Source organism: Pipistrellus hanaki, assembly GCF_964339955.1.
Source record: "Pipistrellus hanaki genome assembly, chromosome: 13".
Classification (NCBI taxonomy): Eukaryota; Metazoa; Chordata; class Mammalia; order Chiroptera; family Vespertilionidae; genus Pipistrellus; species Pipistrellus hanaki.
Window position 1 is genome coordinate 45,301,021 of NC_140515.1, and position 18,058 is coordinate 45,319,078.

Genomic DNA, 18,058 nt, shown 5'->3' on the forward strand with positions numbered 1-18,058 from the left:
TCATGTTCTTAAGCTTAGCCGAAAAAAGGTTACCTGCCCTTTAATGGATTTAGCTGTGGTAGAGGATTCACACAGACTATGCCCCTTACCTTTCCCGGGTAAATACCATGCTGTCCCCTTCACTGTTCTCTTCCCAATGCTTGGCACCTGATATGGGTGCCATAAACATTTCTTGACTGATATAGTTGTGACTTTGAGCGCTCCATGATTCTTATGGCTTCTTTAACATTTTCTTTTAATATTAAATTTGAAGCCAAATCTCTTTATTCCATTTCCATCTGGCTCATTGAAAGCCTTTCTCTCCCCTGCATTCCCCACTCCCCCTCCTCCACAAACTTGCATTTCTTCTTTGATGTGTTTTATAGCTTCTCTGCTTGTATATATCAAAGCATACACAAAACGTGAATCTTCAGCTCAGAGAACATGAGAAGCTATACTTCCCAGGCAGGATGAAGAACAAGTAGTGACCACTGCATGCTGAGCTTCTAAGGGAGAAAACTCTGGAAATGGGAGTCCGCATGCAAGAGGTTTATTGAGGAGTGCCCTTGAGATCAACATTTGTGGTTGGGATGGGACAGATTAGAGAGAGGGAGAATTCAAGCTGTGATGCAGACCCAGTGGTAGCCTCAGCCATCCCTACAGGCAGCCCTACTCTAGAATGGCCTTTCAGAGCTGACCCAAAATTAGGCCAAGATGGCCAGGCCATTATCTTTCTATGTAAAGGTCAGTTATTGGACTTGGTCAGTCATTTGGCTAGAAGGCAAAATAACTCTTGGCCATGGAGACGGTCCCTAACGGGTCTCATAGCTGAAAATTCTCTACCACCAGCATTCCCTGCAGCTGGGATAAACCCTTCATTGCAGGGGCATCCTGTTGGTATATCTCAGTGTCCACCACAGAGCAGGGCAGGACATTGGTCACCATTGTCCAACCCCTTCCTATGCCATAGATTTTTCTTCTCTCTCTACCATCTTACCTGTATTGGTGATAATGACTTTAAACATCTTAATGTATTTTTCTTTTCATTATCCTTTAAGGTTTTGGTACAACCTTTGCTTATTTCTGCTTTTGCTGTCCTTGGCATAATCTTTTAAGAATACTTTCTCATTTTCTTTGTGCTGCTATGACAGTCAGCACATCCTCTGCATTATAATTGCTCTAAATATGGTCTCAGCATCCCTGTTCCTCTAGTTCTGAGGGGATAAGATGCTTCCAAACATGAGTTTGTTTAATAAAATGTGGACTAATCTGTGTGGCATGCTGCCACTGAGCTTATAATTCCCTTTCCTTTTCTTTGAAGAAGCTACTGTTGGAGAAAACTTCCCCCTCCTTTCTTCTTTCATCCCACAGATCATTTCCATGCAGCCCACTCGATGTTTGCAGGCAGCAGGGGGAACAAGAATAGCATGAAGAATTGAAACCCCCAGAAGAGCTGCAGCCGCCTCCCCTTGTGTATTTGGGAGCTGAGCTGCTAACAAGTAGCACAGTGGATTCATTTGAATTGCATCTCCCTTTGTTTTCTCTGCCTTCCCTCTGATGCTGCTGATAAGTAAAGCAGTGAAAGTGACCCAGGAGGAGGTGAGAATCCAGGGATTGAGATAATCCAAGGTTTGAATAATCACGAATTAGCCCTGGCTCCTTCATCCCCCACAGCTTTATTTCATGCAGCCACTGGACAGTGCCTCCAAGCAAGGAGACATTCCGCAAGTGGCCTCTGGAGAGCTTTCTGTCCATTCCTTGGCACTATAGAGACAGCTCATGGAAGCTTCTGTCTTGGTCTTCTCAGAAAAGGTACACCTGGGGAGACAAAACAGGAGGGTGTTACAGTGATAGATTCATAGAGAAGGGAGTAATCTTTACAGATATGTTCAGAACCAGATAGTCAGGCATCTGTCCTTCCCCGGTAAGCATATAAGAGAATGCTCCCTGCAAAAACAGGCACACATTTTTTATAAGGGGTCACAGAACAAAGAAACTACTGCTGCTTTGTGCCAGGGGCAAAAGTCCAGCCTAGTTAGGAAATATTCACCAGCACCAGTAGAGAATAATGACCATTCCCATCTCACCCCCATAATTACTGCCTGAAATACCCTTTTCAGTCACTCCTCCTAGTTCTGACTATTAAAGGGCAAGAGCTGCCTCTGTCCTATATAATTATTGGCCAGTAGGGACAGACCTACCTGGCTCCCCTAAACAGACAACTATCTGCTACCTAGATAGAAGAATGAGGGCTTCACGTGGCCAAGGTTATGACTTCACCTCCACTCCAGGGAGTTCTAGCAGCTAAGCACAGGGAGGCTTTGTAGACTCTCAGATGCTCCACATCCCTCAGGGATGCTGATGCAGGCTCACCTGCTAATTTAAAGAGAAAAATTTTAAGCGAAAAATCCACTTACTACAGATTCACTCTCTCCGCCATTTGCTCCCCATAAATACTTTTTTCAAAAATAGATTTTTTAAAATTGATTTCACAGAGGAAGGGAGAGGGAAAGAGCGATAGAAACATCAATGATGAGAAAGAATCATTGCCTCCTGCATGCCTTTCACTGGGGACCAAGCCCAAAACCTGGGCATGTGCCCTGATGGGGAATCACAGGGCATGTGCCATGATGGGGAATTGAACTGTGACATCTCAGTTCACAGGTCAACACTCAACCACTGAGCCATACCACCCAGACTCCCCATAAACACTTTGCCTTCATGTTTTGACTGTATGCTCTGAATAACAAGCCATCTCAGAGCATGACCTCCTGTGACCATGTTCATCCCTGGGTGGTTTGTGGGCAACAGTGGCATCATCCTTGTGATCTTGTTGATGCTGATTTTCATGAATGGGATGCTGCCTTCTTCATTTCCCCAGTGTGAGGGGCTCTCTGTTTTCATTTTGAACCTGACTGCACAAGAAGCAGCTCATAGTTAATGGCTCCCTGTCCTCCTTCGTTTCCATGGGGACTGCTATACGGGTGAGGAGAGGCTGACTTACTTCCAAGACTTCAGCCACCACCCCATCCGGCTCTTAGGTTCCTGAGAAGCTTTTGCAGTGTTTCAGCCACCCAATCTTTCATGGAGCAAACATGTCCTGAGCATCCACTGTGGTGTTGTCCCCAAGGTAGCTGTGGGCATCCCCGCGGCTGACACATTCAGATTCTCCACAGGCTCACCCACACATGAAGGTTTTGCTGTTCTGTCCAGCCCTCCCATTTGTGACTTTAGTAGGAATTGGTGAAGAGTAAAGGGAGAAAGGGAAAGAAGTGCTGGGGTGAGAAGTGATGGTCTTCTTTTTAAAAAATTGTGCAAGCATTTAGGGGAGGCAGAATGGGGCTTTATGTTATCTTTTTCTAGAAATGGCTCGCGCTCGCGCGCTCTCTCTCTCTCTCTCTCTCTCTCTCTCTCTCTCTCTCTCTCTCTCTCTCTCTCCTCTCTCCCCCTCCCTCCCTCCCTCCCCCTCCCTCCTCCCTCCCTCCCTCCCTTCCTCCTTCCCTCCTTCCTCTGCTTGGCTTTCTTAGCTGTGCCTGGACTGAGTCCTACTTTTTACTGCTCTTTCTGGATGGTTGGTTCACTGAGCTAAAGTAAATGCTAGGATGGAGAATACCAATTTAGTTTTTATTTATGTAAACTGGTGTATCAAAAAAATAAAATCAACTTGTGTATCATGTCTGAGAAAGGAGGTAGGGAAGTCCTATTGCATCATGCAGACACTTAAATGAGTTTGGAAAGTTGTATTTGGGTTGTTGTTGACACAAGCTAAGTCCCTGGGTAGCTGTTAATTTTTCCGGGCAATTCCCAGAGGTAAACCAACCGCCCATTTCCTTGTGGAACTTCAATGAACTACACAGTATGGAAAAGATAAACCATACATCTCAGTTCTGACTTTGACTTCATTTTTTGTTATAGAGTTTCTTCACTATGAAAGGAATGTTTCTTATATTTGGGAGAAGCCTATGTATAACTGAGAAGGTAGAGAGCACAGGTGGAGAACAGGAAGAGACAAGAATATTTCAAGACTATATCCAATTCATTGATCTAAAAAGAGCTACCTCACTCATCCATTAGCATAGTTAGATAAACAGAAGGCAGCCTAGCCTGTCTGATGATCCTTCTGATAGAATTAAATCAATAGTGCATTCTTCATATGACTTTATTCTTCTATGGATATTGGTTGGTTTTTCCATTCTGTCTTCTTTAAGGGTAAAATAAATAAGGTAAACTTTGATCTTACATGATCAAAATATTGGAGAAGATGAAATTTAAAAGTGCTTAACAGAATGAAGAATCTAAATGTGAAATCAAAAGGCAAATTGCATGAAGTTTGGAGATGATTTATACACCACTTGTTTCCTGCTAACAAATTTTAGGAGCAGCAATCCTACTTGGCTTAATAGGGGTTCTGAAAAGGAAAAATTATGAAATTCTAGAAGGAAAGAATCTTGATGCAAGTGAGTTCTCTATTCTAGTCCTTTGCTATGCTCAATCGTGAATCTGTGGTCAAATGCAGATCAGATAGTTGGCTGTGATGGTCTAGGCTGAGCTTTCTCACATGTTTGGAGTGTGGCTGGCTCTAGGCTGGAGTACCTTTGCTGGAACAACTGGCCTTTCCTTTATATGATCACTCATCATCTAGCAGGCTAGCCATGGATTTTTCACATGGTAACTGGGGATGGGGCAATTCCAAGAGCAAAAGCAAGAGTCTGCATGGACTCTTAGAGAGGCCTAGGCTTTGAACTGTTTATTGCCTGATTATTATGATCATGCTCATGACCAAAAGTTGCAATAGTAGAAAAGGGTATAATATATAAAGTAAAAATTGTTCTTCATATCATTAGCTCCAGAACCAACCCAAAGAGGTAAGACTATTATACATTATTATTGTTCTTCTATAACTTTTGAATTATGTGTGTGTGTGTGTGTGTAGATCTTTCTGGTTTGTCTTACATAAGTATGATCTTACATGTACACTTTTCACCTAACATATATTTTAGATTTTTTAAAAGTAGAATTTATAGATTGCATCTTTCTTTTGTATTGCTGTACTATTTTTAATCTTTTTGTGATAGAATGATGGATTTTTAGGATAATTCTAGTTTATTTTTCTTTTTCTCTGACAAACAGTGCCTCACTGAAATAACAATCTTATACATATATCTTTGCACAGATATATTATACATATATCTATTGCACAGAAAAACAAAAAATATATAGGACATTATATATAGGACTATTAAAAAAATGTTAAAGGGGCTGTAAGTAAATAGGTGTTTGTTTGTTTTTGTGGTGTGTTTTTTTTTAATACAAATGTTGACCAACAAATGTTGCTTCTCTGGCCAGGAGGATATGGACTGAGCCAGTGGTCCTGTCAGACATCATTCTGACTGAGATCCACAATGGCTAAAACTAGGAGAAGGAGACAGCCTCCTGGAGCTGCCCCTTTCCCCGTGGAACAACTCTACATAGTTTGGTTTTTACATTATGGACACAGATTCAATATAATCTGGACAGTTGTAACCAATTCTGTCATTTTGTTTTTATAAATATATTTTTATTGATTTCAGAGAAGAAGGGAGAGGGAGGGAGATAGAAATATCAACGATGAGAGGAAATCATTGATTGGCTGCCTCTTACACATCCCTACTGGGGATCAAGTTTACAACCCAGGCATGTGCCCTCACCTGGAATCAAATCAGTGACTTCTTGGTTTGATTGTGGATGCTCAACTGCTGAGCCACAACAGTTGGGCCAATTCTGTTATTTTAAAGACACTGTCCATCATGTTATGTAATGGCCCTTTCAATGATGTATACCATGAACAGAATTCAGATGAAAAGCTGAGAATCCTTTGACTCAAGTAATGTCACCTTTAGAAACTTCTATTAAGGAAATAATCTGACAGGGAAAATGTATTGACTCAAAACATGCATTTCAATTTCACATTATTTATGGTACATTTTTAGCAAAATATGGGAGAAGACCAAAATATCTAACAAAAGAATAATGTTTAAATAGGTCTAATATGTGTAGGCATTAAAATGATAAATGTCATGACAATTTAGAATCTTGAAAAAGAAAAAAAGTTACCTATGCTAAAATCGCAATTATAAAATACTAGAGGCCCATTGCATGAAGATTCGTGCAAGAATAGGCCTTCCTTCCCCTGGCTTTGATCCCAGCTGCCCAAGTCCTCGCTCCTGGAAGAGCACCACTCCTATAGCTCCCTCTGCCCACCCTTTCATAGCAGGCATCTGGTCCTGCCTGGCCGCTCTGTGCCTACATATGCAAATTAATTCACCATATTTGTTGGGTTAATTTGCATACTCACATGCTAACCATCCTGTTCTACCCCATTGAAGGCCAGAAGTTTGAAGTGGGCATTGTGGAGGTACAGTCAATTTGCATCTTTCTTATTAGTATAGATATGTGTATATGCATATTTTATAAGGCCTGGACGAATAAAACATATGATTTGTTAGATGTTTGAATTTTGCATAGTCTTTTTTAAGTTACAAAATTGTATTTGTTTTAAATTATTACTTATAAAATTAAAAGTTAATAGTCCACAGAAGATAATTTGTTGATGACCAGGAAGAGTGTGAGCCCTGCACAAAAGTCTGTTTTTATCTTAGACAGGGACACTATAGATTTGACAAGGCTCTCTCCTCATTCTTAGGGTGTTTTGTATAATAAGATAACCACGTATCTCATTTTGTCTGGATTAGTTTCTGTTTGAACCTGTTGTCCCAGTACAATTGTTACCAGTACTTCTTTTCACTGTCAGTGACTTTGTTTGTATAATAAAATCTATGAACTACTCCCACCACACACACATGTTATAAAAGACAGGCTAACCATCCTGTTCTACCCCATTTTCTATAATATCTTTTTGTTAATATACTTTTTATTGATTTCAGATAGGAAGACAGAGAAATATATATAGAAACATCAATAATGAAAGAAAATCATTGATCGGCTACCTCCTGGGATCAAGCTTGAAATCTAGGCATGTGCCTTTGATCAAAATTGAACCTGGAACACTTCAGTCCACAGGCCTGAGTGAGTGAGTGAGAGATTGTTACCACTTTTTTAAAAATTGATCCTGCTAAAATTCTCTGGGCATCTACTATGTGCAAAGCACTGGACCAAATGATTTAATTTTTTAAAATATATTTTATTGATTTTTTACAGAGAGGAAGGGAAAGAGATAGAGAGCTAGAAACGTCGATGAGAGAGAAACATCGACCAGCTGCCTCCTGCACACCCCTACCAGGGATGTGCCCAAAACCAAGGAATATGCCCTTGACTGAAATCGAACCCGGGACCTTTCAGTCCGCAGACCGACACTCTACCAGTGAGCCAAACCGGTTTCGGCCAAATGATTTAATTTGAAGACGAGAAATCTTGCCCTAGAGTGTTCCCATGTCTGCTTTAGATGACTCAGATGATAAGATTTGGGACTTTGAGCTGATAATATTTAGATCTATCTGTTGAGCCAAACTGGCTAGGACTATTTTATTCCTTTTTTATTATGCATCTCTAGTATACATCATCCTTAGAAGATAATTTAGCTTTCTATGGCTTAGAAAGTCTTCCACAGAGCAATGATTTCACCTTATGCCAAAAGCCAAAGAAGAATACATATGCATCATCAGTGAAAACTTAAAAATATTATATATTATATAAGATCCTTTAAAAAGGTAACCCTTTTTAAAGGATCTTATAAAATTTCTGAAAATTTGAAAAAGTTTCTCTCTGCTAATAACTAATCTTTTACTGTATTATATAATAACCATTTTATAACTTGATATTCTGATCTTCCTTTGGCTGCCAAGAGACTTTGAGCTAAGCCAGGCATGTAGTTGCCACAGAAGTCCTTAACCCAGTATAATAGGGGGTCAGAAGAACTGACTTTGAGTTCTGTTTCCCACTTACTATCGTGTTCATTTTCTAGAACTGTTGTAACAACTTAACACAAACTTTGTAGCTTACAATAACACACATCTATTGTCTTACAGTTCTGAAGGCCAGAAGTTTGAAGTCAGTTTCACCAGACCAATCCCTCCAGAGGCTCTAGGGGAGAAGTTATTCCTTGCTGCTTCCAGCTTCTGGAGGCTGCCAGCATTTCTTGGCTTGTGTCCACATCACTGCAATCCTTTCTTCAATAGTCATTTCGCCTCATTCTCTTCTGTGTCAACTCTCCTCTCAAATAAGGGCACACCCAGATAATCTCTTCATCTCAAAATCCATAGTCTGCAAAGTCTCTTTTTTTCATAAAATATAACATTTAAGGGTTTAGCATTCAGACGTAGTTATTTTGGGGGACATTTTTCAGCCTCCTATAATCTACTCTCTGGCCCCCAAAGATTCACATCCATCCCCCATGGAAAATATATCCATCCTACCCCAACATCCTCACAAGTCTTAACCCATTATAGCAACAACTCAAAATTCAAAATCTCTTCTAAATATTATCAGCTCAAAAGTCTCAAATCTTATCATCTGAGTCATCTAAAGCAGATGTGGGAACACTCTAGGGAAAAATTTCTCTTGTCTTCATGTTAAAGCATTTGGGCACAAAGTAGATGCCCAGGGAAATTTAGCAGGGTCCATTTTTTTAAAAAGTGGTAGCAGTCACTCATTCTACTCAGAAATGCAACAGAATTCAACATAAGTTAGTGCTTTCTAAAAGTAGCTTTCTAGTTGCCTATGGATCCTGGCAAGTTTTTTGGGAGGCTACATTTACGTAGATTCTGTGTTACGAGTTTGCAGAGCTGACACTATTTTTAATACCATAGACATTTGCTGGGAAGTAATAGGATAGCAGAAAGAAACTGAGATGGACGGGTTCCCACTCAGTCTTCCTATAAACATGGGGCACATTGAATAATAAACACAGATATTAGCAAAGACATAGTCTTTATTCTATGTCTGATACCCACAGAGAGATACATGGTGGGTCCCAAAAAATGTGATTTTTTTTTGTTGGTGGTGGTGGTGGTGGTTTTTCCAGTGTGCTCCTGGGTAGGAAGAACTTTAAAATCCACCCTGGAAATCATGTAGGAAAGAGGCAACTTATTCATCAAAGTGGTCCTCCCTCACCCCCACCCTCCAATACACAGAGTTTGTTTAAAGCTTTATTTTATGTTTTTAAAAGAGGAAATATGTTTTTAAAAGAGGAAAACTAGTACATGAAACTAATTAAGATCTGGAACATATAGATTTCATGTTAGTTTGACCAAAGTTTTATATCCCTACGGCTTCTCAGAGATTCTCACAGGAAAAGGGAGTTTTTTCTCTCCTTTTATTGACTTTCCAAAACTTTGTAGGAAGCTGTCAGCAGAGAGCTGGCTTGGCATTTAAAACTCAGCACTTCTATTTACAGACTATATCAAAAAGTGGCCAGTATAAGAATTACATAAATCAATGAGCCTTAGGCAAAAGGTGAAGGTTCACCCTTCTGCTCATCAGCTGTGTCACTTTGAGCAGTACCCATTCAGTGAATCCCCCTACTGTACTAAAGTAAGAACTCATGATGTCTACCATAGGTAACTGGCAGGGCTGTTGAAAGATAAGGAGAGCATATTGCCCTCCAGCATCTAATGTAGGCATTCCAAAGCCTTTCTATCTCCCTCCTCCTATCGGTCCATCTTTCTTTTCAGCATGCAATGATTCCCCCAATGTAAAATGCATCCTGGTCCTGCTTCCTCATCTTAGTAGAATCAGTTGAGAAGGAGAAAGAAAACCACTATAGTTGGGATGTAAAGAGCTTCATGGTACATTTTTGATTATACAAGCTTTGGAAGCCAAAGGACTGAATTAAGATCTTGCTTCTGTCACTGAGCAGCTAATACAGTGGGCAGATTGCATAACCTCTCTATGCCTCAATTTGCTCATCTGCACAAGGGTCACAATTGTGCCCTTCTGGGGCTGTTGTGAGAATTGTGTAAGGAGATATATGTGTATCCAGAATAAAATGCAACTTCACCTTTTGCCTAAGGCCAGTGGTCGGCAAACTGTGGCTCGCAAGCCACATGTGGCTCTTCCACAAAATACCACGGCCTATTTGAGTCTATTTTGGATAAGTGGCATTAGAAGTTTTAAAATTTTGGCTCTCAAAAGAAATCTCAATCGTTGTTCTGTTGATATTTGGCTCTGTTGACTAATGAGTTTGCCGACCACTGACCTAACCATTTCTTCAATCTCTGAGTGAGTGATCCTCCTCCTCTAGACTCTGAGTGAAAATGTCCATCAGTCCCACAATCTTGTGCTTAGTCTTAGGTAGTAGATTGTCCTACCATTACTTTGTCATGAATTCAATTAATTTAAACCAAAGTACAAATTAAATATAATTTCAATGTCTCATTCAAGAATTAACCTGTGCTCTGAATTTCTTTAATGTTCAACTATTTTCCCCTCCTCTTTGTTCCAAACTCAGGGGGAAGGGAAAAAGGATGTGGCGAGTACGTAGCTTGATTTCTTCTCTCTGCTCTTCTACCCAAAACCTCTCCCAGGGTTCTTTTATACTCTCCCATCACCACTACAACTCTTACCCATAGGTCTCCCCTGACCCTTGTAGTGGTTATATTCCAGATGGCACCTTACCCAAAATCTAACCTTCCTCCCTTCATTTTCTCATTGCCAGGGACCTTCTGTCCTACCATGGAATCTGAAGGGACAATGAGACAGAATACAAGAGACTCTCCACTGGGGATCTTTCTTACATGTGGCCATATCTGACCTATAGGAAATAGGATGCCATCCCTTGTCTGGCAAAGTCTGGGAGTAAAGGCTCACCTCAGCATCAAAATATTACCCAATCCCACCACTAAACAATGCATCAACATGGTTATTATTTTAGGACATTCTGCCCTGCAGCTCCAGGGGTCATGTAATAACTCTTCTCTTGGGGAGATGATAGGGTAGGTAACTCTTGATGCTTTTTACCCTCAGAGTAGGCAAGGAGATGCGATACACATATCAGTCAACCTTCACATGGCAACTTGCCACCTCACTTTGGATTTCTATATCCACTTAACCAGGAACCAAGTCAGAATTTCAATTTTACCATCCTGTTAAATGAGATCATCGCTTAATACCTGGCATGCAATAAATGCCAAATGAATGACAACTGTTTTATAATGAAATGAGAATGAGTCTTAATTCATCTCTTTTACCAAGATACATGTCCTTGACTAGAATTGAACCCAGGACCCTTCAATCCTGAGTCCAGGGCTATCCAGTCTCTCTTGTTGAAACATGTTCAGCTTTTAAAAATTCATTGTCTTCACATTTATCTGACCCTCTTAGCTACCACTGTCCAACTCTTTTATGTGCTCAAAAGTTGCTTTCTGCCCAGCCTGTGTGGCTCAGTTGGTTGAGCATCGTTCCCTGCACCAAAAGGTTGCTGGTTCGATTCCCAGTCAGGGCACATGCCTGGGTTGCAGGCTCGATCCCCAGTAAGGGGTGTGCAGGAGACATCCAATTGATGTTTCTCTCTAGGTCAATAAAAACATAAATATTTTTAAAAGATGCTTTCTGACTGTATATTTGAATTGGGTTTCCAGCTAATCCCTCATTCTTTTGTATTAAATCTTTATTGTAAAACAAAAACAAACTAAACATCTTTATACTATAAGTTAAAACACAACCAAATGATGCAAGACACTGGGGGTGGGGAGATGAGGGCAAAGGCTGGGTGGCAGGGGGGTGGATAGGGGAGACCAGGGGGAGGTCAATGGGAGGGGGGGAAAAAACATGTACTACTATTTTAACACCTTAATACTTTAAACAATAAAATTAAAAATACTTAGAACTAAAAAATAAAGGTTGAGGAAAGTTCATTTCTATTAAAAAATAAATAAAAACAAAAAAAAACCTATACAGAGGATATAAAATAAAGATACTTCCTTTTCCGCTGCCAGTCCCTGAGTGCCATACTTTGGAATTAACCATTATTAATAGTTTGTTTTACATCCATTTAAAAATGGTCTGTGCGTATGTAAACATATAAACTCTACGATTGCATACTGCCCTTAGCAGACTGCCTGAGAAAGCTGTTCTTTCAGTGGTTGATTAACAACCCTGTCTTGTTTCCTGTTTCTTTCTTCTCATCATTAGGGGACACTCAAAGCTTCTAACCCCAAAACTTTCATAAGCTCTTCTTAGATAATTGAGCACAATTCAGAGAGAAATACCAGACACTCCAATTTCTTCCAATTACATCCCATGCAATTCTGCTACCAAACAGAATAACTTGATTAAAAAGCAAAATTGAATCTTTTAATTCAGGACATAGAATTCAAACTGATGAGAGAAAAAAAAGAAAAAGAAAAGAAAAGAAAAAACACAGCTTTGTGAATGACCCAGCCAGGAGTGGCTCAGTGGTTGAGTGTCAACTCAGGATTTGGTCTGTCCCATTGGTGGGTCTTGTTCCTTATCAGGGCAGGGAGTAAGTAGGTTGCTGCTGCTATTGTTACCCTAATCAATTGTAGGTTTCCAGGCTCATCTTTAACTCTGTACTCTGCTGCACATCACTGATATCAGAAGAATGGCCACTTTTTTACTCTGAGACATATATCCCCATGCCTTCCTGTTTCAAGAGCCACTGTTGACTTATCCAGTAATTTAGGGCAATAACAAGATGGTGATCCCTTTGGGAAAAAGTATTTCAGTACAGTAGTGTGGAGAGGCAGCTCTTCCATCCTCCCTGCTGGAGATGGTTTGAATCACTATTGGTGGCCTTGCTGTCTGCCTCCTGGACATCCAAGGGCTCAGCTCTCTATATCCTGCATCTCTTGTCACTTTGTCTTGACTGAGGGTGGAAACTCTAGAGTCTAAATCATAGCAACTCAGCAATCTATCCAATTTCCAAAACGTATTCCCCTTTTATCAAATATCATAGAGAGAAAGTGAAATTCTTCATCTGAATCGAACCTCTTAATGAAAGGGATACTCTGGATTTGTATTCCTAATCAGCATTCCATCCAGTGTATAGGTGAACCACGTGGGGCATGAAACATTCCATTTCAAGAGGGACTGCACACTGATGTGGAGAACTCAAGATGTGCCCTAACCATTTCTTGTCTGTGACCATAACCATTGGATTGACTATTCTGGAGAAACATAGTAAGTCTAGAGGGGCCTACTAAGAAAGAAGTCTATTCTGCTTTTCATCTGCAGCCTACACTCAGGATGTTTTCCAAAACCATTGGGTTGAGATCTAAAACCAATAGACATTTCATGAGCCAATATTTATGTTGAACATAATAAAAGTAATTACCTCAGGGAAGAAAAGGCACAGCTAGATTCTTCAGTACTTCATTGGTTCATTCATACAATAGATATTTAGCCCTTACTACATGTCAAGCACTAGGGTAAGAGTTGGGAATATATCTAGGATAACAACAGTAACTATAGCTAAAAATGTATTGAGCTCTTAACTAACTATTAGGCATTGTGGATTATCTCCTATAATTCTCAAATCAACCTTATAATTAGGTGCTTGTTAAATCTTTATGTGAATATAAGGGAAGTGAGATTTAGATAACTTGCTCAGCAGCACACTGCTAATAAAAACTATAGCTAGAATACAACCCCAGAGTACTTCAACCCCAGAGTACTTTTCTACTTTTTGTTAACTGTTGTTTCTACATGGGGCAAAACAAGTCCCTGCCTTCATGAAGCTTGTAGTCTAAATTGGAGTACACTTTTCTTCAGAAAGAGCCTTAACTTGTCTCTGAAGAGATGTAGAGTGTCCTCCAAAGAAGGCTTCTCACCTTTCAGCAAGACTTGATGGAAATTGCTTGATGACATGCACACCCTTTATTTTTTCTAATCACATTCATGTCTCCCATCTTCTGTGTCCCCCTGATGTACCTACCACTCCTGGCATCCTTTGCCTTGTTCTGATGCCCTCTTTCCTGTCTATGTTCTCCCCTCATACCTGTTTATTTTTTGTTATCTCTCCCATTTAGATAATTACTAGACACTGTAAATGCCATGCAATGCAATTCTGAAGGAAAACATGAAAGAAAGAGAAAATTTTACTGTAAATGATGTGAGCTATTGATGGATGGCTTTGTAAGCATAGGGGTCCCTCTTTTACATTCTCTGGCATTTAAGGGACTTAGGATTCCAAAAGCACATTCGCACTATTCCGCCTTGGCCAAGCTCATATTTTCCATGATTAACAACCCAGTTCATTATATTTTCATCTCACATTAATCTTCTCTTATGTGAGTTTGGTAACATTTGGAGTCATTTCCCTCTGTATTTATCCATCTGGGATCTTTAGAAAAGATAAGTTTGCAGAGAATCGTTTGTTGCTCATGCTGAAAGACATTTGTTGCTCACTGCTGTGAGAGGAATGAATGTTTCTCCAATCTTGAGAGAGAATCCTCTGAAGGCAGGCATGGATTCCCTACATAATGCAGAGGGGTCCTCAGTGGAGGTCCATGGGGTCCTCCATTTGGAATTGAGCTGCAACATATAACAGCAGCAAAAATCAAAACAAGCAATGTTACTTGGATATTGACTGTCCTCAGGGGACAGATGGATTTTGGGAAAGAGGTGTGGAGATGGCTGAAAGAGTTATGAGAATAATGAGTCAGAACAAAGTCTTTGGCTTGAGTCCCTTCTTTACCACCTTCATGCTATTTGACCTTGGGCAAGTCATATAATCTCTCTAAGATCCACTCACCTCCTCTACATACTGACCCCAAAGATATCTGTCCTCTCTACAGAAGAGAGTAGGTTTGAGGGCTAACTTATATTCTCAAAGGGGCAAAGGTAGACTTACAGTTGTTTATATGCAATATTATATAATAAATATATAATAATACAAGAATAAGCTCTGTTTTGCATATTTAAAAACTGTAAACTTATTTTTGCCTTACCATGTATTTATGATTGGGAAGAAAAAAAATAGGTTATTGGGGAATTCATTAAGGCTAGTATTTTTTATTTCTCATCATATATTTTAAAAAGGGCTTGGAGATGTGTCATAGTTGAAAACCCATTGCAGAGGGATATGTTATTTGAAGAACAGAAAAAGAATTCTTTGGAAATTCAGTTAATGACATCCTCTAGGCAGAATGTAATCTCAGGAGGTCACATGAAAGGCAATTCTCATGGAGATTCTGGGTTGTCAGTCTTTAGCAACAGTTTGTGGTGAAGGTTGGAATGCATTTATTCACTTCTTGATTCAAGTAAGATATGTCTATAGAGAAAATATTCCAAATTGGAAACCCATTAAAAAGCCCTGACAGATACTGGTCATTACCTGTGAAATTGTACTGTTATTTCTCATTGCTGCACACATGCAGGGCTAACTTGCATTAATGTGTGTTGCAGGGAGGCAGGAAGGTGGAATTAAATTTTACAACTGTAGAACTGAAGGGGTTCAGGAAAAGAACCAGTAGAGATGTAAGAAACCTGGACTGTCTGTTCGAATTCTGCACAACTAAAACAAGGTGACATCATCCAGAAATGTTGCTTATTGACAGTTTTCTCCCCCACCAACTGGAATTTGAACAGGAGACAACCATTACACAGATAACTCCCAGTAGTGTTAATGGAAATTACCTGTGTAACCAACCCTCCTGCCCAGATAGAATGCCAGATGCCTAGAGCACTTTTAATTACAATGTACCTCCCTTTGCAAAAAAAATCTAATTACATCTGCTTTCCTTTCCTTTCTTTAGGTATCCAAGCGAGGATGGGAATAATGAAGAGACACATGTGCTAGTGGCAGCCTTTTGAACTACACAAGAAGGAGATCAACGGTGTGGACAGAGCTGGAACCGCTGCCATGCTTGTTTGTTGGAGCAAATGAGGAATGGGCTTGTGATTATGCGGACATTCCAGCATGAATCTGGTAGACCTGTGGTTGACCCGCTCCCTCTCCATGTGTCTCCTCCTACAAAGCTTCGTTCTTATGATACTGTGCTTTCATTCTGCCAGTATGTGTCCCAAGGGCTGTCTTTGTTCTTCCTCTGGGGGCTTAAATGTCACCTGCAGCAATGCCAACCTCAAGGAAATCCCTAGAGATCTTCCTCCTGAAACAGTCTTATTGTATCTGGACTCCAATCAGATCACATCTATTCCCAACGAGATTTTTAAGGACCTCCATCAACTGAGAGTTCTCAACCTGTCCAAAAATGGCATTGAGTTCATCGATGAGCATGCCTTCAAAGGAGTCACCGAGACTTTGCAGACTCTGGACTTGTCTGACAACCGGATTCAAAGTGTGCACAAAAATGCCTTCAATAACCTGAAGGCCAGGGCCAGAATTGCCAACAACCCCTGGCACTGCGACTGTACTCTACAGCAAGTTCTGAGGAGCATGGCGTCCAATCATGAGACAGCCCACAATGTGATCTGTAAGACTTCTGTGTTGGATGAACATGCCGGGAGACCGTTTCTCAATGCTGCCAATGATGCTGACCTTTGTAACATCCCTAGAAAAACTACTGATTATGCCATGCTGGTTACCATGTTTGGCTGGTTCACCATGGTGATCTCATACGTGGTGTATTATGTGAGGCAAAATCAGGAGGATGCCCGGAGACACCTTGAATACTTGAAATCCCTGCCAAGCAGGCAAAAGAAAGCAGACGAACCCGATGACATTAGCACTGTGGTATAGTGTCCAAACTGACTGGCATTGAGAAAGCAATTCATGTGCAATTGCAGTAGAATAAGTGGTTTACTTCTCCTACCCATTGTAAACATTTAAAACTTTGTATCTCCGTTTCTTTTGAATTATGCCACTGTTGGTCTTTTAACAGACATGACAACACAACAAATGATTTTAGTTTAGATGATCCACCCCTTAATTGTACCCCCGGTGGTATATTCCCAAGTCAGAATATACTAACTTATAACATTATAAGATAATGTTACTATCTGAACATTAGTTAGCTCCATCTCACTATTTAATAATGAAATTTATTTTTTTAATTTAAAACCAAATAAAAGCTTAACTTTGAACCATGGAAAACAGAGTGACTTATTGGTCAAGAAAACAGTATAGTCATTCCATTGCTTTAAAGAGAAACGGATACCTCTGGTGAACCTAAAGAACTATCCTAATGAATAAACCCTACTGTACACTGGGGAGCCATTGCTGAATTATTTACCAAGTGAAGTATCTGTCAGACTTTAGAATACCGAGCCTTAGTAAACCCAGGTGGGAATACACATTCTGCAAAGGCTTGCTCAATTGGGATGCCTCCAGGTATTTGTAATCTAAAAGTTGGTGTGTTTAGCTATTAAGGTCTTTTTATAACTAAACACACTACTTCTACTCTATCCTAGAAACGGGGAAAAGAAAAAGACAATATCTTTCTTAGGTGGGATGTGTGACAAACAGAAATAGTCATGGTAAAAAGGAAGGTCCTAATAACTATCAGCTGTGCGCAAGCGCGGTGCAAGGCATTCTTACACTACTACTATGTCTCTAAGCCCTCACTACAGGATGAAAAAGTGACAACTGCATCCCATTTACGTAGGAGGAAACTGTGGGTACAACAGTTTCAATGACTTGCCTGGTAGAGAGTATCGGAATTTGAACCAAGTCTTCCTTGCTCCAAAGATTGAGGCCTTATTATGTTCCTACTGAGTTGGTTTAAAGAGATATAAGCTTTCTATTTAAAAATGCACCCATATTAGGTTTAACAAATGTATATACCTCAAGATATTATGTCCCTGATATTGTTCAGCAATAGGAGAGAGCACGTTTAGTTCTTGGAGTAGGGAATTGTGTGTGCGTGTGTGTTATTAGAGGGAGTCGGGAGATGTTAGGGTGCCGTTACAGATCATCCTCAATATTTGGGTGCGATTTCATCAGATGGTGATGTAGCCAAGGAAGGCAGAGGAAGCAGAGAGAGCAAGGGGATAAAAGTGTAGGGAGGTATTTGGGCTGAAGGGGAGAAGTGAGAAATGTAGGGGAGAAGTGAGAAATGAAATGGAGGCAGACCGTGGGGATCTCGGTTCCAGACTCAGCAATAAGAGTAACTGATGGTAATTATGGAACACTTAACTGTGTACCAAGTACTTTTTTGAGGTTGTC

At 40.2% G+C, this 18,058-nt stretch overlaps 1 protein-coding gene across 3 annotated transcripts in view; it reads left to right on the forward strand.

Moving 5' to 3' along the window:
• The window catches only part of LRRC3B (leucine rich repeat containing 3B), a 90,467-nt gene extending 73,486 nt beyond the window's left edge, over positions 1–16,981 (forward strand). For all 3 annotated transcript variants that reach the window (XM_084902999.1, XM_084902998.1, XM_084903000.1), the window contains one exon: positions 15,690–16,981. In XM_084902999.1, coding sequence (XP_084759125.1) covers positions 15,854–16,633 — 780 coding nt within the window. In that variant the 5' untranslated portion in view covers positions 15,690–15,853 and the 3' untranslated portion in view covers positions 16,634–16,981. The remainder of the gene's footprint in view (positions 1–15,689) is intronic.
• The last annotated feature ends 1,077 nt before the right edge of the window (positions 16,982–18,058 follow it).